At 43.7% G+C, this 23,760-nt stretch overlaps 1 protein-coding gene across 6 annotated transcripts in view; it reads left to right on the top strand.

The window, feature by feature from the left end:
* Positions 1–23,760, top strand: part of GABRR3 (gamma-aminobutyric acid type A receptor subunit rho3) — a 66,609-nt gene that overhangs the window by 3,525 nt on the left and 39,324 nt on the right. For 2 of the 6 annotated variants that reach the window (XM_075594053.1, XM_075594052.1), the window contains exon 2: positions 23,355–23,455. In XM_075594053.1, coding sequence (XP_075450168.1) covers positions 23,355–23,455 — 101 coding nt within the window. Of the gene's footprint in view, positions 1–4,326; positions 4,479–8,755; positions 8,871–8,893; positions 9,054–11,656; positions 11,953–23,354; positions 23,456–23,760 lie in introns of those variants that run through there. The other 4 variants (XM_075594057.1, XM_075594056.1, XM_075594054.1 and 1 more) reach the window with 4 other exon arrangements.

The following is a 23,760-nucleotide window of genomic DNA, read 5'->3' as shown; positions in this document are numbered from 1 at the left end:
ACTTATTGCTTTTAAAGACTGAGGTAAACTCTACTTATTGGCTGTTAAGACCCAGGTCATGCGGCTGAAACCATGCAAATCAATATTCAGGTTAAACATTTCTGCAGCTAGGAAAATTATGCAGCACTTAAGTTTTGTTATTAAATTATATCGAATTCAGTTGTTCTTTTTTTCCAACACGACTGTAAGTATAGGAGAAAACTATGTCTAGGTATATAAACTTTCCTAAGGGTAAAGAGTGTTTCCTCTAGAAAAAAATAAAATGTGTACTCATAAAGATAGTGACAACTCTGGTTACACAGAGCCCATTAACACAAAGTGCTCACAAACAATCTACCCCCTGCTACCAATTTGTAAACCCACATCCTGTCTCTGAACCAATAGCCTTTGTATTGTTATCTCTGCCTCACTACTTCCTTATTATCTTCCTGCTTCAAGTTAGGCCTCAACCCATGTAGTACACTTTAATAATAATAAGAAAAAGAAGACAACGAGTCGCTGTTTTAAAAAGCTTGTAATGTCTTTTGTACAGTATGTATTCCCCCTACCCCAATTGCATATAGAGTGCATGTGAGCGGGAATCTATATGTTACCGGTGTGGTGCATATACCTGCAGGTTCACAGGAGACCTGAGCCTCCGCTGATGGGAACCTGGGGTGCTTCTCTGGAACGTTCTCTCATCGGTCAGCGCCTCCACCTATGTAGGATTCTAGGAGTGTAGAATGTACCCCACACAGGAACCCACCCAGAAACCACATACACCAGGGTTATGGCTAAAAGGTACTGAACGAGCAACACAACACAGAGTATCATACTATAACAGTGCAACATCATCAGTATACACAATAATATATATGCCACCCTCTGCCTCTGCCACTAGCTGGCAGCTATAACCTTGCCCCTAACTGGGCTATACCTTCTTAGCCCCTTCCCAACCCCGTGTCCCAACCCCGTGTCCACCCAAGTGTGTGAACAGGCCTGTCACATGTGAGGAGCAAAGTTAAGTTGGTGCACGTGTGGAAGGTTGTAAATACTTGCCCAGGTATCCCTGCACCTGGGTGTCTTCGCAAAGGGTCTACCGGTGCCGCTTGGTCCAGCGCTGATCTGTACCTCAGCGTGGGATGGGGTCCAGCCGGACGTCCCACCGTAAGGACAGTCTCTGGATCAGCAACACAGCTTACAGGAACATGCAGCATACACTATACTGGGTCCCTGTACTAAAGAACTGCACAGAGTCTCTCCCTCTCCATACACTAAGGAACTGCACAGGGTCTCTCTCTCTCTCCCTGCACTAAGGAACTGCACAGGGTCTCTCTCTCCCTGCACTAAGGAACTGCACAGGGTCTGTCACTAGGTCCCTGCCTAGCACACAGCTGAAGGGGCACAGGGTCCTTACCTAAGGGCCTGTCCCTATGACCACCAACCCTCACTAGTGGGGAGTCAGGGCCTCAACTCTAGCCCAGGGAATTTCTGGCCTAGGGCAGAAGCTCGCAGCTCTCTGCCCCCTTCCTTCCCCCACTGTCTCCTTAGCCTAACTGACTCATGTGCTTCACAGTCTGCTTCCTGACTCTGCACACAACAATGTATCCTTCTCCAGCAGGAGAAGTTGCAAGCTCTATTGGCTGTCTGGCTGCCTGTGATCAAGGTGAAAGGGCAGTCCCCAGAGGCTGCTGGGAATTGTAGTCCTTTATGGCCCTCTTTAACATTGGGGCCACGTGCGCGCACTATAATAGCCGCCGCTACTCTCCATGGAGCCTGTGCAAACCTGTAATGGCTGCCGCATCGCCCTAACTGCGCATGCGCGACTTCTAGGGGTCCCTGCACTATGGAGCGCCTCTTGTGCCAGTTCTCCCACAATAAAATGGCCACCGCGTCGCGTCTGCACATGCGCGAGCCTCCGCACCCACGCGGACATAACAAAGATGGCGGCGCCCTGCCTCCGACGCCACCGGGAAGACTCGCTTGCCCCCGCAACTGCCTTCTCACTGGTGAAAGTAAGGGAAGAGGAATGGGGAACCGGGGAGCCAAAGGGGACCTGGCTACAAGTAGTTCCCGAGGCACAGGGAGATAAAGTGATTTACCCAAATTCACAAGAAGAGCCGACGCTGGGTTTCCAAGCTGATTCATTCACTTCAATGGCAGTGTCACCACAAAGGTACTCTTTCTGCCGATCAAAAATATCTGTAAAGAAACATTACCATCCTGAAAATCACTATCCTGTATTCATCCTGACTTATAGTTATTTAGCTTCAATATGTTTTCTTGGGTATACGAAATAGCCACAATAACTCTAATTGAACACTTCTATCTCAAACAAGAATGTGTTATTGGGCAGCTGTAGTTTTGCCCAAACTGGAACAGACTCAGCACGGTTTAGTAAATTTGTGAGGAAGTCAGCATTGCTGAGCACAAACTCATTTAGTAATGGAAGGATTAATGGTAAAGGTATACATAGGGAATAACAACAAATCCAAAACATTTAGCCTGTAAACCCCTAGAACATTATACCAACATGTTGTTGTCTGTGAGACTACAGTACGTTAATAGTGATACTGTCGTGTAGTGTAGTTTATATTGTAGAAAGTGTGAATATTTTAACCAGGTGGAGCAGCATGTACTAGTGTCAAGGTATTACTAGTAGGTAAATTTGCATGATAGATATTATATATGTAAGAAAAATCAAAACAAAATAAAGAAAGTGTAGAAAAATTGCCATCTACAACTGTTAAGGGGTCAAAACAAACACTGGCTATGTTGTATTTACAGTATCACAGTACACCAAAGCAAGATGTCTGCAGCTCTACATTTCATATTGTGCTGCTAGCTTTAGGCACATGAAATATGCAGCCATCAGACACACGGGGACATCACAGACAGATGGTGCTGGGAAGTGTAGGGGACTTTCAGAAAGAATCCTCAGTGAAAATGTTATTAACCTACAATTTCCAATAGTCTTAGTGAGTGACCCAACCCCCTCCTGTCAAAAGCTATTTGTCTGTGTTCTCTTCCAAAGAAGATTTTGAAGCATTAACCAAAAGTACATGAGAAAGAGATTATTCTCCTGGTCCATTTACTCAATAAACAACAGACTACGTTCACCAATAACAAATGCATCTACTTTTTATAGAATTTAAATATAAAATAGAGGCTATTTACCAATATTCTCTCAATAAAGAGCATGCGGACAAACCATATGACCACCACCCCCCCCCCAGAAACTCTGTATTATTGAAATATAAATAGTAACACAAATATACTCCCCTTCTATCTCCGCTTGTATGAACTTGAGGGTGTCTTCTGTCTCCAGATGACACACAACATTCCCAGCACTGATTTTCTGCTGCAGCCAGATCTCATATTTTCCTTGGTGAATTTTTCCAGCACAAGCACTGTGGGGAGGGGTTGATTCAGTGTTTCCCAAATTCACCTGTGGGGGAGCCACAGTTTCCTAAACCCTGTCTGTTTGTGCTATGTACCCATCCCCCTGGGAGATAGGCGGCTACCGTGTACGTGGTGCGTTACCTGTGGCTCACAGGAGGGCCGAGCCTCCGCTGCTGGGAGCCTGGGGTGTGTCTGATCCTCTAGTAACAGCACTTCCACCTGCATGGGATCCTACTATGTTGGATAACCCCGTGACAGGACACAATACAGTAATACACACACACTGAGAAGAATAACAGCTTACTGTAAGCATAAGATAACAATACTACCACGTCCCACCAGTTAGACCTCGCAGGGCCATAAGCCCACAGTGTCCTCCAACCAATGTCCCCATCTGATGGATATGTCCCCACAGTATCTGGGGGCCCTTGGGCACACATCCACACTGGTGTCCACAAGAAGCCACCCGCCCCAGTGTGTGAGACAGCGCTGCCCCACTAAGGTGTATAGTTGGTGCACTTGATGAGCTGAGGTACCTGCCCGGTGGTATCACACCCGGTAATGCCACAGCAGAAGATAGGATCCACTGATCCAGCGACGGTTGGAGTCAGCGATGAGTCTGCCTCCGTGTTGGGTAGTATCCAGCTAGAGGGTCCCACAATGAAGACAGTCTCTCATAGATTGTTGCTGGTCTGGTCCCAGACCAACGGAGGGCAGGATGCAGCCACGTCCTGGCTGTGTCCATATGCTGGTACTACAGGGACAGAATCCCTAACTGATGGGCCTGTAATATATCTATCTTGAGATGCAGGAGATGCTGCAGCCCTATTGGCTGTACTAAGCCATGTCTCCTGCAGCCCCACTGACTTCTGGAGGTTGTAGTCTCCTGCAGAGTCCGTCTCTATTGTCCGCCGCTCCAGTCACGCTACTGCGCATGCGCAACTCCCCTGCGCATACGCGCCTATTTCTAAGATGGCGGACCCTGCAAAGGAAGCCCCCGAGAGCCTCCGTCGACCGGGTCACCTATCGCCACCTCCCTGATCCTGTCGGCACTTGCCCCCACCCGCCTCCACTGCCTAGCGCACCCGCGCCGGAAGGTAAGGGGAACACAGGGAATCCCAGAGGGGGACCCTGGTTATAAATGCAATGCTCGTCCACTGAGTCATGTAAATCACATATTGCAAGTAAGAGGTGCCACCAGATTTGACCAATAGCCAAATTGGCAATTTTAAGGAATATATTCCATAACAGTATTTGTCTGGTCAGTTTTGATCAATTCTGTTTTCAAATCCTCATATAATGTATGCCCATGGAAGCTGGAAATGGTAGGTATGTTGTGTTAGGCTGTATCTGTTATATACACATATACATACAGAGACATATAAGTTTCATGTTTGCACGATAGACAGAATTTCTGCTGCAGCTGCCATCATTAGTGTGCACCTACCCTAAATACATTGTGGGCCTACCAGGGCTGACCCTCTCCGCATCTGGATGTCTGTAACCAGGCTATACGGCAGATTGGCTGGTCCAGTTTCCATTTACCATCCTTGCTGGTAAAGGTGTTATGGGCTAGCAACTCATTGCCATGTAATACATACATTGGCAGGCCATTTATGTTTAGAATTTAAGATAAATAGTACATTTGATTGTATGGGATAAGGATAAGAGCATATAGTGGCGTGGATGTTTTAAAAAAATCCGACAAGCACTAAGCTTTATTTATTGTTTTTTTTAAATAAAATATACTTTGATAGAATACAACTGGTGGATAGAGATATGTTAAACGTTTGCCTTAACTCCCGAAACGTCTGAATATCAGATATTCACAGCGGCAGCAAAGTTTAAAAAACGACAATATGCACAAAAGTTCACCTAGTATTAGCAAATATTTATGCCATCATCATTACATTCTCTTACTGCACAGATCTAATGAACACACGCATTTTGCCTGTTGGAGTTGGTAGTGACAATGGTGATGTGCATGGGAATTGGGAGTCTACTGATCTAAGACAAACTGCTTGCTGGCTGGTATTGCTTGTAACTGCCCCAAGCAGTTTGCCTGCAATTATTTCTAGTGTCTGATTGCCTGTAATATGAAAACATTAAGATAAAGGAGAAAGTTCATGTACTGTATAGAGAACAGTTCCCACCACAGCAATTGGAATGAGGCTGATACTGCCCAGTGATAGTTAAATTATAATCCCAGAAGAACAGGGCATTATTGGCCAATAATGCCCTGACTGGAAGAGTTGAAAGCCCATGGCGAAGCCGAAGGACTTTTACGCAGCCAGGGCACTATTAGCCAGTAATGTCCTGTTCTCAGGGGATTATCATCATCATCATCATCTTTTTTTAAGTAAATAGAGGCCTCCGCTAAGGGGGTATAACAATACTTTATCTGTTTGATAACTACAATTAAATACAATTATTTTGTTACACAAGACACAGACAGGAAAAGCCAGAGTTATGATAATATATGGTTGCATTAAATGAATAAAGGTAATACACATTCAGTTTACAGATATTTAAAGGACAGAACCAGATACTGTATGATTATGGGCATAAGCAGGCCTTGACAAATTACCCAAAAAGCTACTCGCCCAACCAAAAAACCTACTCACCACTTAGCCCCGCCCCACTTTTAAAAAAAGAAATGTAATAAATTCCTAATAAGAACTGATAACAACATTCATTTTTGACATGTTTATTTATTGTATTACATTTATACTTTACTACAATTAGTCCTTGTTATAGTTGCATAGTAGATGAGATTTGAAAAAGACATGCATACATCAAGGTTAAACTATGACAAATTTAGATACTTACCTTATCCTATATCCTACTTACAGTATATTAAACCAAAGGAAGACAAACAAAAAACCCCAGTGACACATTATCCAATGATATCTCTTAAGGGAAAAAATGTATTCCGTCCTGACTCCAAGAATTGGCAATCAGATTACTCCCAGGATCAACATCCTTCCTATATTTACGTATTTATCCTGTCTCCTCTATACGACGCTGTGACGGTAACTTTGTGACAGGCTATAATAATACACCAAAAATATACCTGGGTTGAACTGAACACGGCTGAGATATGATAAAATATAATTTATTCCTTGAAAAAGGTGAACACACGAGATTATACAAATAACAAACAAAATATAGACACTTACTTAAGATGGAATGATGAAACAGTCATAATTCTGGACTGGCAGTTCATACAGCAATCTTGAACATCACAGAAGTCACGAAGCACAACAACCTAGAGTATAGGCTGAGCCCCATTCTTATACCATCTCAAACCCATCTCTTAAAACCTAGGTGCCGAGCTGGATAGCAAAATCTATTTGAAGTAGATTTTTCTTCCCCTGCAGGTGTGAACTGGGCCACTTGCAAAATACTCAATTCCTTTGTTCCTGGCCCTAGGATAAACAATCAGGGCAGTTAACTTTTGATCACAGGGCTTATGCTAAATCATCTGGATGCCCTTCCTGCCCTATTAGCATAGCAGATGGAGTCTGCATTCTCATATCAGATCCAAAATACTATACACAGTTTAATATTTTCACATATTAATAGGTTCCGTTCTGGTGGGCTCAGTGTGTTGAAATCTGCCAGTTTTTAATGCCTACAGTGACTCTACATATTGGCCAAATTTCAACTCTCTGCGACCTCTATAACCGGAGATACAGAAATGCACTCTAAAACATTTTTAAAATACAGGCTTCGTCCCTTTAAAAATGAATCTCTGCTTTTCACTCTTTCCCCATTGAAATCAACGGGGTCCGTCGCCATAGCGTTGAATGGCGGGCTCCGCCGTTGCCATCAATGGGGCTTCCCGCCATAGACTTTCAATGGGGAAACCGCCGCCATTGAAGTCTATAGGAAAAAAACAACAAACTTTACATTCGCCCACACTCCGTCTGGTTGGTCGGAGAGGGCTGGGAAGGGTCATGCATTAAAGCCGGAACCTTGGCTACATGCCACCCAAATCCCATCCCTCTGGTCATTCCAGAACCGGAGATATGGACTTACATTTTTCATAATTTCACACTTAGTCGTTTTTACGCCACGCGGCTTTTCCCCATTGGAATCCATGGCCGGCGCCGCCATAGACAATGCATGGTGCACGCCGCCATTAGATTCAATGGGACCTCCGCTCCGCCACTGAAGTCAATCGCGCGACCCTCCTTCTCCGCTCGACCCCTTACGGGGGTCTCTCATTCCTGGACCCGGTGTGGATCGTGTGTGGGGGTTCCTAGGAGCTAGGGGCAAAAAGAACTTTATTTCCAGGGGCCCTAGAACCTAAGATTCCCACGCCAATTGTCTTTGAACTTGACCAAAGTGATTAAACACTTTTCAAAGACATTGTATCCGCTTTTGCGGTCTGCGGTTTGGATGGCTGCCAACCTGTTCCTCGAGGCCGGCGTTGAGGAATCTCCATTGAAGTCAATGAGCCCATTGATTTACGATGGGAAACCGCCGCTCCTCCTCTTGGACGCCACCTGCTGGTCGTCGCTGGAAAACAGGTCCAAAACCGCTACTTCTGCCATTAGAACGCATTGAGTCTCAATGGCGACCTATGGAAGGCTGCAAAATGGAGCCTGAAAAGGCGGGAAAAGGGAACAAAGGGCTATAATCACTAAATTAACATTAACCCCTTCCCTCCCGCATCAACCCTAGTGTATGTGCGAGTGCAAACACCAGGATGAGACATTACATTTATACAGGGGAATAAACATTTGGATACTGAAGCAAGGTAAAAACACATTACTGGACCTCAGTCCAGTTAACCCCTTGCTTCCCAGGTGAGAGTAGGGGGTGGCCAAATGGGGTGTAACCCCTTTAATCCCTGGCCAAATCCCCTCTCTTATGACAGACGCCTCTTTACTAATGTTAATAAATCTAATTTAGCTAGCCTCTCCTAATAGAAATACTTTTATTAAATTAAAATTTATGAATGATAATTTATATCAAAACTTACAGTATATTGATCCAGGGGGTGGCAAACAAAATCCCCAGTGACACATTATCCAATCTTATCTATTAAGGCTGAAAAGCGTCCAGTTATAATAATATTCTGTTTATGCTCAAATACTCTAAAATATTTACAGTTTCTGGTAGCCGTCATTATGACAGGACTTTAGCGCTCTGCTCAGCACAGCAAAATCTCAAACTGCAAACTACCACCGGACCTAAACAAGTTTCAACAATTGTACTATTTTGCATACTGATATTTTCAGCACGTAGTATCAGAAAGCTGCAGGGCAACCGACCTAGTCATGTTTAATTATACAATATTTTGTATTTATATAGTGCTTTCTTTTTTTTAATGGCATGTATTCTCCCATGTTTCTGTTCGAAGCAGATCCCTCTACTTGACCATGTAGGTAGCTCTACAAAAGACCACATGAACTGCTGCATCCCGACCCCTTGAGATAAACAGAGGTCCACAACAGAGCACTGAAAGCAGCAAACATACAGTATGGACAGTTTTCTGTTACCCTAAGTGCCCGTCGTGGTCAATTATCCAGCTAAGTGGAAGCAAAACATCTTGCAGGATTAATTTTGAAGTCTTTCTTTACCACCTTCTTTGTGCAGAAGGATAAATTGTCTCAGATTCAGTAGATGGTTTTTTTAGAGAGACCTACTCATCAAGGGACAAGGTGCGGGACAGTGGTTGAGGTGTCTCAAATACAAAAGCTTGTGTTTTTTGTTTTATCCCAGTCACTTACATTTACTCTGTGTGGTCCAGAGTATGTGCTGAGGCTCAGCTTACTGTGGAAATGAATAATACTGTAATAATATCTTTATACCTTTCTCCCTTACCAGAAATGGTTTGCTAGGGTTCAGCCCCAGAAATTACTACGGTGGCACCTGAAAAAATATATAATTATAAAGCACATTTTTATGCCAATTTAAATGTACTTCTCTCCCCGTGGCTTAACCATGCATTGGATTGTCACTCAACGTTAGGATCAGGGAGGTGTGGTGGTGGGTCTGTGTGTGCGTGTGAGCTGGTCCGCAGTGACGATGATTCTTGATTCATGGGAAACTCCTGTGCGTCTTCACATTGACCAAATGCAGACGGGTTTGCTAATATAAGTGATTCTTAACAAGCCCAAGAGAAGATTAAAGCGTTACTATCAGCAAATACAAACGAGTGGAGGGGTTCCCTACCTGTCTTCTGAGTTAGGGGGGATTCCGAGGTCTCCTGTTTGAAGCTTGCGAGTCAGATCTGGAAGAGAGCTGGTTAGAAACATTTTTAAACCCTCATTATTATGTGGAGACCGCTGGCTACTTGTTTGAGTCTCTAGAAGCCTATTATGGGGTTTTCAAAAGGACTAGGGTGAAGTACCACATGTTATTCCTTGTGAGCTCTGAACGGAATCAGATAGAGCAGCGGTTTTCAAACTTTTTCAGGTTAGGGAACCCCAGAATTCGATTTTGAAATTCTGGGGAACGCCAACCCTCGCCCACCGTCTCTCCCCACCCCCCTCCCGTTGCCCCCCACACCCCTCCCGATGCCCCCCACACCCCTCCCCTTGCCCCAGTCTCTCCCCTCGCCTCTGTCTCTCTCCCCCCTCCTCCGTCTCTCTCCCCCCTCATGCTCCCTCTCCCCCTTGCGTGCATACACTCTCCCACTTAAACACACTCTCCCACTTACATACATACACACACTCTCACTTACATACACACACACAAAGCCACTTACACACCACCCTGCCCCCCCCCCCCTCCAGAGAGAGAGAGCTGTCCATGTCAGAAGCGCTGGAGTAGGTAGGGAGAGGAAGCAGGCTACACTGCCACACATACACTGCCACTTACACACACACACACCATAGATTTAACCCTAACACTGCCTGCGCTGGTAATACCGTTACACATGTCTACTTTCCATGTTAACCTGTCATTTTTGTTACCCTTTAATGACATCACAGGGGTTAAAGGTTACCTAGATAATGAAGTCTAAGGTAAGGATCTCAATGATATATAACCATTATCAAATCAAGTTTCTCTGTATAATTTGTTTTAAATATATCTTAATAGGTATCCAAATGTTAACTCATTTCAACTAATATTAAAGAGAATGCCCCGATTTCTTGGAAATGTGTCTAATCTTTAAAGGAGTATTTGCCCTGTGATGGGCAAGGGTAACCAGGCTATATAATAAAGGTTAAGCCCTCTGATTGCCCTTGTGTCCCTGGCAGCTACCTAGCACTATAAGCAAGGGGCCAGGCATATTTGCATGAAAAGTTAAAGTGACCCCTGCTTTTCCACTTTCCATGTTCCCTTTAACCCAGAAAAAACGAGGGGTACAATGGTTTGTACACCAAAAGAAATTCACTTAAATGCACACTTACCAAAATTTAAAATCTAACCTTTAATAATCAATCCTTAAAACATATATTACCAATATATAAATGTGAAAACATATAAAAATAGATTAAATAAATATCTAGTGCAACCAAACAGTCTTAATATATGTGCTCAATGCTGGAAAGTAAAAGACTGCACGGATGCTTATCAGCCTGAGTGAGCAAGAAAGCCCACTACCACATTGATCAGCCTAATGAATAATAACCTTCATAAGGGTGGTTGGCTCAAAGTAATAAGCAGAACCTAGACTAGTACTGCAAGTCCTGCCTGGCCACTACCCTATATATATATATAGTTGGCTGATCTAATGAATGGCTGCCTAGTGCTGTATTAAAACACCCCCATGAAGGGGGCTGACATCATCAAACACGCGTCCAACGCGCGTTTCCCTCCTGCTACGGAGCTTCGTCAGGGACTAAATTTTGTCCCTGACGAAGCTCCGTAGCAGGAGGGAAACGCGCGTTGGACGCGTGTTTGATGATGTCAGCCCCCTTCATGGGGGTGTTTTAATACAGCACTAGGCAGCCATTCATTAGATCAGCCAACTATATATATATATAGGGTAGTGGCCAGGCAGGACTTGCAGTACTAGTCTAGGTTCTGCTTATTACTTTGAGCCAACCACCCTTATGAAGGTTATTATTCATTAGGCTGATCAATGTGGTAGTGGGCTTTCTTGCTCACTCAGGCTGATAAGCATCCGTGCAGTCTTTTACTTTCCAGCATTGAGCACATATATTAAGACTGTTTGGTTGCACTAGATATTTATTTAATCTATTTTTATATGTTTTCACATTTATATATTGGTAATATATGTTTTAAGGATTGATTATTAAAGGTTAGATTTTAAATTTTGGTAAGTGTGCATTTAAGTGAATTTCTTTTGGTGTACAAACCATTGTACCCCTCGTTTTTTCTGATTCACTTCAGTTCACAGTTGCACCTACCTTTCATTATCAATTGTATTATTATTATTATTACACTAATACACATTTAGTATGGTTTAGTCGATCACTCCCTTACCCCCCGCCTTTTGTCCCTTTAACCCAGACTCATGAAACTTTCTGTATTTAAATTTTAGGTGGGACATTTGGGTAATAATGCAATTATTTTGTTTGCAGGAGTTCGGGGGCTGTGCTTCCGGTAGTACCTTAATTCTACCCGGCGAGCAGCCATGATTTGCCGGTATGCAAGGGAATCACACCCGGCCTGTCCCTTGTCCCCCAGACTCCTGGTTTTCGAGCCCTGATATCACAGTCCTATATTCCTTACAGCCATGAGTCTCCCCAAGGTCCCCCATGTATTAAAATATGTTTTATGTACTTTATACATGTATTATTAGACTCTATGCAGTCAGCCAGGGCATCTGCTTAAGGTGCCAGCAAGTCTGCATAGAGTTCGTAGTTCTAAGAGGAGACGGAATGTTGAGAGTTTTCGGGGTGCTAAGTGAAAGGGGCAGGGTGGAGTACTGAGTCCGAAGAACAAAGACCCCCTGCAGGGAGGATCCTCTGGTCTTCCAGACTCAGTGGAGCCTGCCCAGTAGGTTGCAATGGGTTGACTTGGGATAGCGGCAGAATGTTGGCACGTTTCCCATTGGTCAATTCATATGTCCCGCCCAATGGGGCATCCCGAGCTTCACAAGCCTCCTCCTCTGACATTAGCCAAGAGACGAGCCCCTGTTTATATTGGCTAGTTGGATAGGGTTCCCACGCTCTGATTGGTCACTCTGATTGGGCAGGCTTTTCAAAGTTGCTCTGTTACAAATAGCAGAGCAACCTGTTTCTTTTTCTAGCTACTGTGTGTGTATCAGAACAGGATTCTATTCCTGTAACAACTAATCCCTAAACTAAGAACACAACACAGTATTTTTATTAAGGGATCATAACCCATTGACTGTGAATGGGAACTTATGCAGTCTCCATCCTAGCCCGTGACTGACCACAAACCCTATTTACTGTGGATATATAGGGAACTATTCACTAAACAGTGATAAAATCAGTGCATTGCCGATCGATTTTGCATTGTTTTATCGCGCAATAAACTATATTGGTAAAAACGGTATTCACTAAGAAAAAAATCCAAGTTTTTTATAGTTTGATAGAAAAAAACAAGTCGTTCAATGTTGCATTTTTTTAAAGTGTTATCGTGCTATAATCCTAGAGATCGGCAACTGATTGAACCTGCAGCCTGGAAGAGCTGCATTGAGATGCTGCGTCTCCATTCACGGCTCTTACAGGCGATCATACAGTTCCAATAGTAATTTTAAAACTAGTGTGCGTGAGCAGGGGGGTCTCTTGAGCTGAACCGCATTTATTTCAACCTCTGAACCCCCTACTTCCTGAGATACAGGCCCCGTTATGGGGTGCCAGTATCCCCGCAATGTTAAGATCCTCTGCGTCACATGACCAGGGGATTTAAATCCCGCAGGGGGATACCTGCACCCCATACTGGGGCCAGTATCTTGGGAAGTAGGGGGTCCCCAAGGCTGAAATCGGTGAGGTTCAGCTCAGAAGACTCCCTGCTCCCGTACACTAATATGAAAACAAATTAAACAAATACATTTATCATAACCGTAGCCATATGAGGCTGTTTTAATTAAATTTTTACTAATAGTTTACGTGAGCAGGGGGTCTCCTGAGCTGAATCGCATTAATTTCAGCCTTGGGGACCCCTTACTTTTACATTTTTATTTTTTTGCTTGCCCATTGACTGCAAATGTCTTTATCTATGCCCCTTTAGGGCTATAGATAAATACAATGACCAGCAAAGCATTTTTTGGCAAATGCTGTTTTTTATATGTGTTTTTATTGATTGGTTTGTATAATTGTTGTGTTTTTTGTTGATTGTTTTTTAATTCTCGTTTATTTTTGGTATTTGCTTGTTTTAATTTTGGTATTTTTTTGTGTTTGCTTGTTTTAATTCAGGTTTAGTTTTGGTGTTTGGTTATTATATTTCAGGTTTATTTTTATTGATTTTATTTTTAATTCTGGTTGTTTTTTGCTGTTTATGTTTTTACTGTTGTTTATTTTTGGTGATTGGTTTATTTAATTGTTGTGATTGGTTTCATTTAATTTTGTATTTTTGGTGGTTTTTGCTGCTGATTCCCAAATATCCTCCCAGTCAACCCTATCTATTTCTAGGTTGAGTTCTTCGGCCCATTTGGCCATATAATTATGATCTGGGGTATTTATTGATGACTCCATCCCCACATATATCCCTGAGATCAATCCCTTTTGATAGATACCTCTCCTACAAAGAAACTCAAAGTTTGTGAATTCAGGGAAGATGAGAGTCTGGAAGATTGTATGGAGATAGTGTCGGATTTGGAGAAATTTAAACATGTGAAGGTTTGGGGCCTCGTATTTGAGACAGAGTTCCTGGAAGGTGAGAATTTTTTCCTTTTGTGACAAAGTCCGCTATTATCTTAATATTTTTGGTTTGGAATTGGTCGAATTGTCCCGATTCGCACCCAGGCGGGAAATTCGGGTTATCAAAAATAGGGGATAGTTGTGATGGGGAGGACGTAAGTTTATATTTTGTTTTGGTTTTATTCCAAATATTCCATGTGCACCTCATCGACCCCGTCTTAAACACCCTGGCACTAGGTTCCCGGATCGTTGCCGACCTGAAAAAAACCAGCAGAGAGGAGGTCCCAGCGTATTGGGACTCAATAGCAAGCCAACAAAACAGATCCAGGTCTGCATTCCAGATCACCACCTGCTTAAGCTTGCTGCCTGATAGTATCTCAACACATCCGGAACCCCCATGCCCACCCTCGTCCTCGAGGCTAGCATAACCGACCTGGCCGTACTTGGTCTTTTTTCGTGCCAAATAAATTGAAAGATCCTACAGTGTAGGTCCTTTAGTTCATGTCCTGGTATCTGGATTGGGAGTGTTTGGAAATAATAAAGCAGTCTAGGCAGAATATTCATCTTTACCGAGGCTATTCTCCCAATCCATGATATCTGGAACACCCCAAGTGTGGAGGTCCTTTTTGATCTTGCCAAACAGGGGGGCTAGTTGCAGTGATATAAGGCACAAGGGGATTTTGCAATATTAACTCATAAATATTTAATATGGGAGGAACTCCACTTGTAATTGAAATTCAGTTGTAATAGTTTAATTTCTTGGCTGAAAGGGATAAGTTTAATGCCTCTGATTTGTCATTATTAATTTTGTAACCCAAAATGTTGCCAAATTCTGTTAGGAGATATTGAAGGTTTGGTAGGGATATTTGGGGGCTGGCTAAGGATAGTATTATATCGTCAGTGAATAGTGAATAGTGAAATGTTATAATTTACATCACCAATTGTGATACCCCGAATATTTATATAATCCCGATATCATCAATCTCTTGAGGCAAGTGGCTCGATTGATAGTGTGAAGAGGAGGGGGGACACTGGGCATCCCTGTCTAGTTCCGTTCTCGATCTCAATCAAATCTAAATTGTTTCCTGGAAGTTTAACCAGGGCTGTGGGATTCCGATATAAAGCTCTAACCCCCTCTAGGAAGGGGCCGTGAACCCAAACCTCTGCATTGCTCTGTCCAGGAATGCTTTTTCAGCATCAAGGCTAAATAGGATAGCTTTAGTGTCGGTGAGATGAACATGGTCAATAATATCTATAATCTTTCGAGTATTATCAGAGGCCTGTCTCCCCGACACAAATCCCACTTGATCTGTATGAAGTAAACTGGGCAGAATTGGGTTTAGCCTATTTGCCAGTATCTTGCTATACATTTTTTTTTTAACAAACTTTCCCTTTATTGGAGACTTGTAGCAGAAATACAGAAAATGGTAACATTGTAAAATTAACAGTGAAGTCATAGGCACATGACTGCTGGTTGTACAAGTCAAATCCAATAAACCATTTTCTATTTTTAGAGGTAGGTTGAAAGGTAGACAAAGGAAGGGAGAGAGGTGGGAAAGACAAAGAGAGATGGGTGGGGGGGTGAGGGGGAGGCATGGGATGGGGGGGGACTGATGGAAGGTGAGAATTTGGGCGTCTCCGTTCCCATCCAGCCAGGTGAGTCTCAATTTAGGGCCAGGATTTGTAAGAGAGGTGGGCCCCCGATGCCAGGCCATGGTTCCCAGGTTTTGTTAAATTGGGTAAGCAGGAGGGAAAAAACTTGGAGCACAACTATGAAAAAACGAGAACTGGAGGCTAATAGAAAAAATAACAAATTATTTATTGGGACATAACTAATTAAAAAGAGAAACCTCTAACGCGTTTCTCGCATGGTGCACTTTATCAAAGAGTAGTTTCAATGGTCTTAGTCAGACTCTTATATGGTCTACACCCTCAAAAGCACCGCCTACCTGTGTCCAGGTAAACACAAACCCCCAGGACACAAATTCCCTGTGAAATGAAACACAGGAAAGGGGCATAATGCTCAGAGGGAAGGGATCCACAAAGAGTAAATAAACAGATAAAAAAGTAATAAAAAAGACCAATCACATACAAAAAATATCAATAACACATATATATCATCTGTGGAAACATAAACATACACATGTCCAAGTCTATAGTGAATATTCAATATATATTTAACTCATTGATTTGTTAATTTGAATATCATAAGATGGCATATAAATTGTATATCATATCAAACTCCTAGACACAATAGATATGATTTAAAGGACATATGTAAAACACAATATTATTCTAGAAAAAAATATAATTAGAAAAAGGAGAACAAGTAATAAAGAATAGGTGCCAAATTGGGGCATCTTCTGCTTTAACATGGCTGTGAGCCTTTCCATGCTCATGACCGTGTTTATTCTATTAACAACTGTTCTTTTGGAGGGTGCTTTTATTTCCAAAAAGGGAGAAGGGGGGTCTTCTATTGATTTTCCCAGCACATAGGTCAGAGGGTCCAAGGGGACTTCCAGCCCTAGGGTTTCATGGCGAAGTTTCTGAACTCTGGTCCAGAACCTCTGGATCTCCGGACATGACCACCAAATGTGGGCCATGTCTCCCTTTTGACCACATCCCCTCCAGCACATTTTCTTTTATTATGGTACAAATCGAAGTTTTGGTAGCTGATTCCCAGACATCCTCCCAGTCCTTTTGTAGGTTAAGATCAGCATTCCATTTTTGCATGTAGGTATGGGACGGGGGGGTGGGGGGATTGTGTCGACTCCATCTCCCTGTAAATCTCGGAAATTAATCCTCTCTGGTATCTTGGTATACATTTTAAGATCAGTGTTAAGCAGCGAGATCGGACGGTATGTATATAGGCAGTATACAATATGTACATACTTTATATATTTTAACTCTTCGTGTATATAAATATTATATATATATATATATATATATATATATATATATATATATATAGTGTTCGACAAACCTATACATTTGCACGCCCCAGGCGAGTGGATTTAACATCGTGGCGAGCTCCTATTGGCCCAAGCAGCATACGTGTGGTACTAGGTGGCGAGTAGATTTTTTTGTTCGGCGAGTAGATTTTTTGGTGATTTGTCGACGACTGTATATATATATATTATATATATATATTATTATATGTGTGTGTGTATATATATATATATATATATATATATATATATATATATATATACATACACACACACACACACAAACACACACACACATATACATATGTAGCCAGGGTCCCTCTTGTCCCCCTGTCTGCAGGTTTCTTTCCCCCTTGCGTGTGTGCTGCTGCGGGGGCGAGCACGTTCCCGGGGGCAAGCGCATTCCCGGGGGCTCCCGGTGGCAGCTGTGGCAGGACGCCGCCATGTTTAATGTGTTCGCGCATGTGCGGAGGCTTGCGCGTAAGCAGAGCAATCGCGGTGGCCATGTTGAGGTTGGCGCGGGAGTTCACGCCTGTGCCGTGCAATGCACAGAGGTTGGCAAGCATAGAGGTGGCCATTACATGTGTGCAAGAGCTCTTGGAAGTTGTGCATGCTCAGTTAAGAGTAGCGGCGGCCATTACAGCTTCAGACATGCGCAGTAAAGATCGCGCACGCGGTCCCCATAGGAAAGAGCTGTACCAAGAACTACAATTCCCAGCAGCCTCTGGGGACTGCACTTTCACCCTGGTCACAGGCAACATTGAAGCCAATAGAGCTGGCAGCTTCTCCTGCAGCAAAGAAGATACAATGTTGTGTGCAGACAGGGTTTTGTCAGTTGGATCCAGGAAGCGATTGGGGAAGGTAGTGTACACAGCTGCAGTGCTCTGCTGTACTAGGCCCCAGACACCCCAGGCCAAGGTAGGCCCCACTCCCCACTAGGTTAGTGGGTAAGTTCATAGGGAAGGCCCCTTAGGTAGGGACCCTGCCCTTATCTGAGTCTGAGTCTTGTCACTGACACAGCTGCAGTGCTGTGTGCTCTGACAAGAAGAGACAGTGTGGCTTGCAGTGCAGCCACATCAGTTAGTTTGGCAGTTTCAGGAAAGGCCCCTTTCAGTGCAAGGGGGGGTTTGCTTTCTATAGTACCCAGTTCTATGTGATATCACCGGTGCCAGTTGCACGCAATCGCTGCCTGCGTCTGGGCTCAGACAGGCTCTACTACAAGAGACATTCTGTGGGTGAGACGCTCCACGAGGGAGACTCCTCACGCGGAGGCGGATTTCTGTTCCTGCATCAGACTCTTTTTGAAGAGCTTTACACCCGGGCACAGATGTGTGCCCGGGCAGGTATCTATAAGTGCACCAACTTTACCAACAGTCACTCACTTGGGGTATTGTGGGACATTTGGGACTATTGATACAACGTGTGGGGTACAAAGCCCTGCGTGGTGACCGGGTAGTTGTGCCTATTAGTGTTATAGAGGGACACTGTCAATGTCATATTGTTGAAGTATGTTGTGTTGTGTTATTTGCCATATAGTAAACCCTTTTAGCCATAACCTTTGGTGTGGGCTGGTTACTTTATGGATGTTCCTATGTGAGGGCCACTCTACACTCCTAGAAGCTCACATAGGTGGAGGCGCTGACAAGAAACGTTCCAGAGGATTCACCCCAGGCTCTCACTAACGGAGGCTCGGACCTCCTGTGAGCCTGACAGGTATACTGCACCACACCTGGTAACATATAGGTTCCCCCTCACATACACTCTATATGCGATTGGGTGGGAATACCCGTTACACATATACAAGGTGCCCTCCTTGTTGGTGCTCTGAACTTCTCTCAGGTGTAAAGGAATCGATGAAGGCTTTCCCTAGTTAGTCTATCAATTCAGCTACACTAGGGATCGGGTAAGCATCAATCGGAGATACTTTGTTTCATTTCGTGAAATCGTTGTAGAACCTAACAGTACCATCGTGTACCAGAAAAGTTTTGGAACCATTACTATGACACTGCACCACTCACTGTGGGGTTCCTCAATGACTCCCAACTCTAGCATTTGTTTTTAACTTCCACTCTTTTCGCTTCAGGAAGTATTATGGTTTAATTGTTACCGTAATTCCTGGTTTAGATGACAATATCATGGTACAGTATATCGATGTGGCACAAACGGGTGTCAGTGAGAAGACATCACTATTAAAGTAGGAGAGCTAACTAACCTATTGGCTGGTCCAGTCACCCGCCCAGAATTTAACTGAATTAATACCTTGGAGCTGGGGTCCCACAGCATAAAGCATTCTGTTTTCAAAACGTCCTAGTTCACTGGAGTCCTGTGCACAGACTTCTTCACCCTGTTGGTAACAGTTTACTCATAGCCTAAAGTCTTGTTTTCCTAGTCTCTCTTTCTCTGCCTACTGGAAAAGCAGGTCGTTTAAACACAGCTTGACACTGCTGTGACCAGGAAGTTGCGAGAGAGGAGGAACAAGGAAGGGAGTAGGAAGAAGGAACAGTACAGTTTAGTAGTTTCTCCATTTGTACATATATCCCCTCAAACTTCCCTCCTAATAAATTAGGGAGATAAATAAATAGGAGTAATTGAGAATGAATTTTGGCAAAACACAAAAAAAATTTAATTACATTTTTCCGTTCGGTTTGTAAATATGAGTTTATAGCGTATGTTCAGATTTAGTTCCGTTTGCAAAAAGTACGTCACTAGGTTTTGTAGCTTTCAAGATATTCCAAAACAGAGTTATAACGTGTAGGTTTAATCACGAGGGAAAACTGAAGCAGAGTCCAGAACTGGAAATGATATATCTGTGTCTTTCCTTGCTTGAATTTGATTCTTGGGCTCCTATTGAATAGAAATGTAAATTAAGTGGGACTCTTCTTTAGCACATGGAAGACGACTTCACAGCATGTTCAATTTTGGTGATAGTTTCCTATTATATTGTTTACTTTACAATTCCCGGTGTCGTCTTCTTGTGACCTTGGGCAAGTCACGTTATCTCCCTGTGCCACAGGTACCAAAAACATAGATTGTAAGCTCCACAGGGCAGGGACCTGTGCCTGTAAAATGTCTCTGTAAAGCGCTACGTAAAACTAGCAGCGCTATACAGAAATATGCTTAAAAAAAAAAAAGTTCATGGTTGTAAGGATTCTGCTCGATCCGTGTCGGGTTTTGCTGCAGTTCGGGTTTTCCAGGTTGCCAGCCCTTTCTGCTCAATGTGGCCATTTTGTGTACTGGCAGCCTACTATATAAGGCTGTAGTTCCTAGTGGGAGTCGCCGAGCGCGGTTCTTACGTTTGTGGTTCCTGTTGTCTACACTGTCACGCCTTACCCTTTTGTCTGTTTGGATTCCCCTGTTGCTGACCCTGGTCCGTGACCCTGACCTCGCTGCTTTCTGCCTGCCCTGACCTTTTGCCTGTTTACTGGACTTTGCAGCACTGCCGCCAGCCCTGACCTCTGCTTGTTTACTAGACTTTGCACCAGCCCTGACCTCTGCCTGTTTACTGGACTTTGTACCACTGCCGCCAGCCCTGACCTCTGCCTGCCTACAGACTTTGGAGACTCTAACAGGACTCTGTCCCTGGGGTCTGGTCGCTTATTCTGTATTCCTACCTCAGCCCTGTGAGTCTGCTTCCTGATTGGAGACGAGCAACGTCACAAATGTATTGGTCAACCTATGAAAAGTGTAATGGGTAAATGAGCAAAAAGATAATGAGACAACAGTTTCAAACTAGTGCTACACAGCCTGCAGCAACAGGTTATTAAATGAAATCCAAGTATAAGCCGTCAGTATTCTGGATCCAGCGCCATGCGTGGCATGTGAGTAAGACCAGATAGCTTAACCCGTCCCCCTTTTAAAGTATACAAAGTCCTTCTATTTTCTTCAACTTTATTGAGGGAGTTAACAGAAATAAAGGTACTTGTACAAGGATATAATTGGCCGATTTCTCTTGTCTTGAGAATGACCTATGATGGGAAGGTGTTCTGCTGTGGGAGAGTGCTTCACAGAGAGGAAGGTAAAAAAGGATTGACTTTGCAGGGAGATATATGGAGGGGAGAGTGTACTCACTTAGGCAGCTTGTTAGGAAAAGGAATACTTTCCTGAGACAGACAGGAACAGGCTAAGGACCAATCTATAAAACAGAAAGGGGCAGGGGACCTGGGCTAACCCAACCTTATGGCTATGAGGGTTGTGAGGTTGCCAGGGCAACCAACTACTGGCTGTGTAAAGAGGGGATATGTAACAATAATGTAGTAGTTTACACAGCTCTGGCTGCATCAGAGCAAGGGGAAAAAACATGTAACTTTCTCTGGGGAGAACTGGCAGTGTGAGAACAGAGAAAATGTATAATCCTGTTCCAGGACAGTCAGCTTGATAGTATAATGCAGGAATTAGATCATAACCATTTATAGTGCTTTAGTGAGTGTCATGTTGGGTGACAAATTATGTAATGAACAAAACCCCTTTGACGACAAAATAAGTCTCTTAGCAATCCAGTCGGGGTAGAATCATTGTAACACAAATATGAGGGTAAAGGAGCTTGCACGAGTGGCGGATGAATGAATGGATCCCAATTAAGAGCGGATCCTCCCCACTTCACTCTCTCCTAAGGCTAAAATTATAGATAGCCCCCTATGATAGTAACAGTGTTGAAAAAAAATGACTACTCACAGCACTTAGGGAAGATCTGAAGTCCCAGAAGAATGTGTGCATCTCCGTATTGGTATTAAAGCAAGTGATAGTCCCGAGCAGCCAGGCAGCCAGGTGGAGGGGAGCATAGGTCAAAGAAACAGGAACCAGATAAGATGTCAAAATCCCTAATTAGAGATATCTTTAGAGATGTTAGACATAATAAATAAATATGTATTAGAAATAGAGTTCAGAAATTATTATTGGTTGAACTAGAATAGCACTATTCTTAAAAGAGAGACAAGGTACTGCTGAGATTTGAACCCAGGATCTCGCTCCTAGACAGGCGCTTTAACCAACTAAGCCACAGTGCCATGGACAATGGGTACATGAGACAGTTTAGGGCAGGGGTGCGCAAACTGGGAGGCACAAGATTTTTCAGGTTGGGGTGCAGTAGTTGCAGAGGCCCCACGCTCTTCCCAAAGGCATTTAAATTAAATGCCGGGGGATCGCGTGAGGCCACTGTAATTTCACTTACCTCAAATGACGGTGTGGGGTCATGTGATGTCACGTTTCCATGACAATGTGATGTCATGGCGTCATTTGACGCCGGAGACATGGTAAGGAGGGGGACGCGAGCACAGGGGCAGTTTGCACACCTCTAGTTTAGGGTATGGGAAAGCCCCACTTTATTAGATTAGGTTAGGTTTTCAAAACGAGGAGTTTAAGAAGAAGTAAGAACATCCCATTTATAAATGGACATATTAAATTCTGTACCTCTTTTTATCTCATCTGAGAAGTTAGTGATCTTCACTACATAGCTACAAAGTTTCTTATATTCCATGCAGTTGCAAGGGAGATAAAGAAAACCATTGCTGCGTTCCATGCAACTTTTCTTTGCATTGAATTATTTTAATGAAACTGTGATATTGCTGGTTGGGGCTCTCTCGTATTGCAACGCCCATTGAAGTAAATTGGAGAGCACCCCGATCAACACTATCACCGTTTAATGAATAACCCCCAAAGACTCCAATGTCTTTGTGTCCGAGTAAACTTTTAAGGACATATAAAACATACAAGAATAAAGAATCCTGTAGTCTAATCCAGCGGTGCGCAAACTGTGGGGCGCGTACCCCAGGGGGGGCGCGACACTGCCGACGGGGGGCGCGGGGTTTACAGAGGCCCCGCGCGCTTCCCGAAGGCACTTAAATTAAGTGCCGGGGGAGCTGCAGGGCCTCTGTAAACCTTACTTACCGTGGCTTCGGCGGCTTCCTCCCTGCGTCGCCATGGCAACGCGGCGTCAAAATGACGCTGCGAGGTCATGTGACGCCACGTTGCTATGGCAACGTGACGTCATTACGCCGGAGCGCGGGTAAGTTGGGGTTGGGGGGGGCGCGGGAATGAGGGGACAGCTGGCAGGGGGGCGCAGGGAAAAAAGTTTGCGCCCCCCTGGTCTAATCAACAACTGAGACCCAGCAGATTCTGGAAGGATAACAACTCGTTCTTATATGGCTAATTTTCTCCAGTATGTTATATTGTACAGCTCTATGAACACGGCAATCTGTGTATGAAGAAGGGAAATACTGTGTAAGTAACTTACATTTCAAAATCTCAGTAACTGAACCTTTCTTTTATTCTACAGTAAAATGAGGAGAATCGATAGCACCAAAGTTCGTGAGCTAAAATCTGAACAGCTTCTGCGCATAGAAGACCATGATTTTGCTATGAGACCTGGATTTGGTGGTAAGATAATTCCTTCAAAGTGTTTTATGCTAATGTGGGCGATTGCTATGAAATTGCTGTACAGTATGACACACGATTTATTGTTTTTTCATAGCAGTGTAGAGCAGGCCATCATTACATGCAATAGCCCAAAGTTAAGTCAGTTTCTGTCAATCTGAAACCATATCTCGGGTTCGCATAGATCATACTGTGAAGTTTATTACCGCAGAGTAGAGACGGGCGAAACTTTCAAAATCCATTTTGCGGGATTTCATGAGCTTTCCATTCAAAATCCGTTCCGCGGTGTAAAATCCGTAGACGGATTG

The sequence above is a fragment of the Ascaphus truei genome, chromosome 3, assembly GCF_040206685.1.
Source record: "Ascaphus truei isolate aAscTru1 chromosome 3, aAscTru1.hap1, whole genome shotgun sequence".
Classification (NCBI taxonomy): Eukaryota; Metazoa; Chordata; class Amphibia; order Anura; family Ascaphidae; genus Ascaphus; species Ascaphus truei.
Note: the sequence above shows the minus strand (reverse complement) of the source record. Positions and strands in the feature narration are given on the sequence as shown.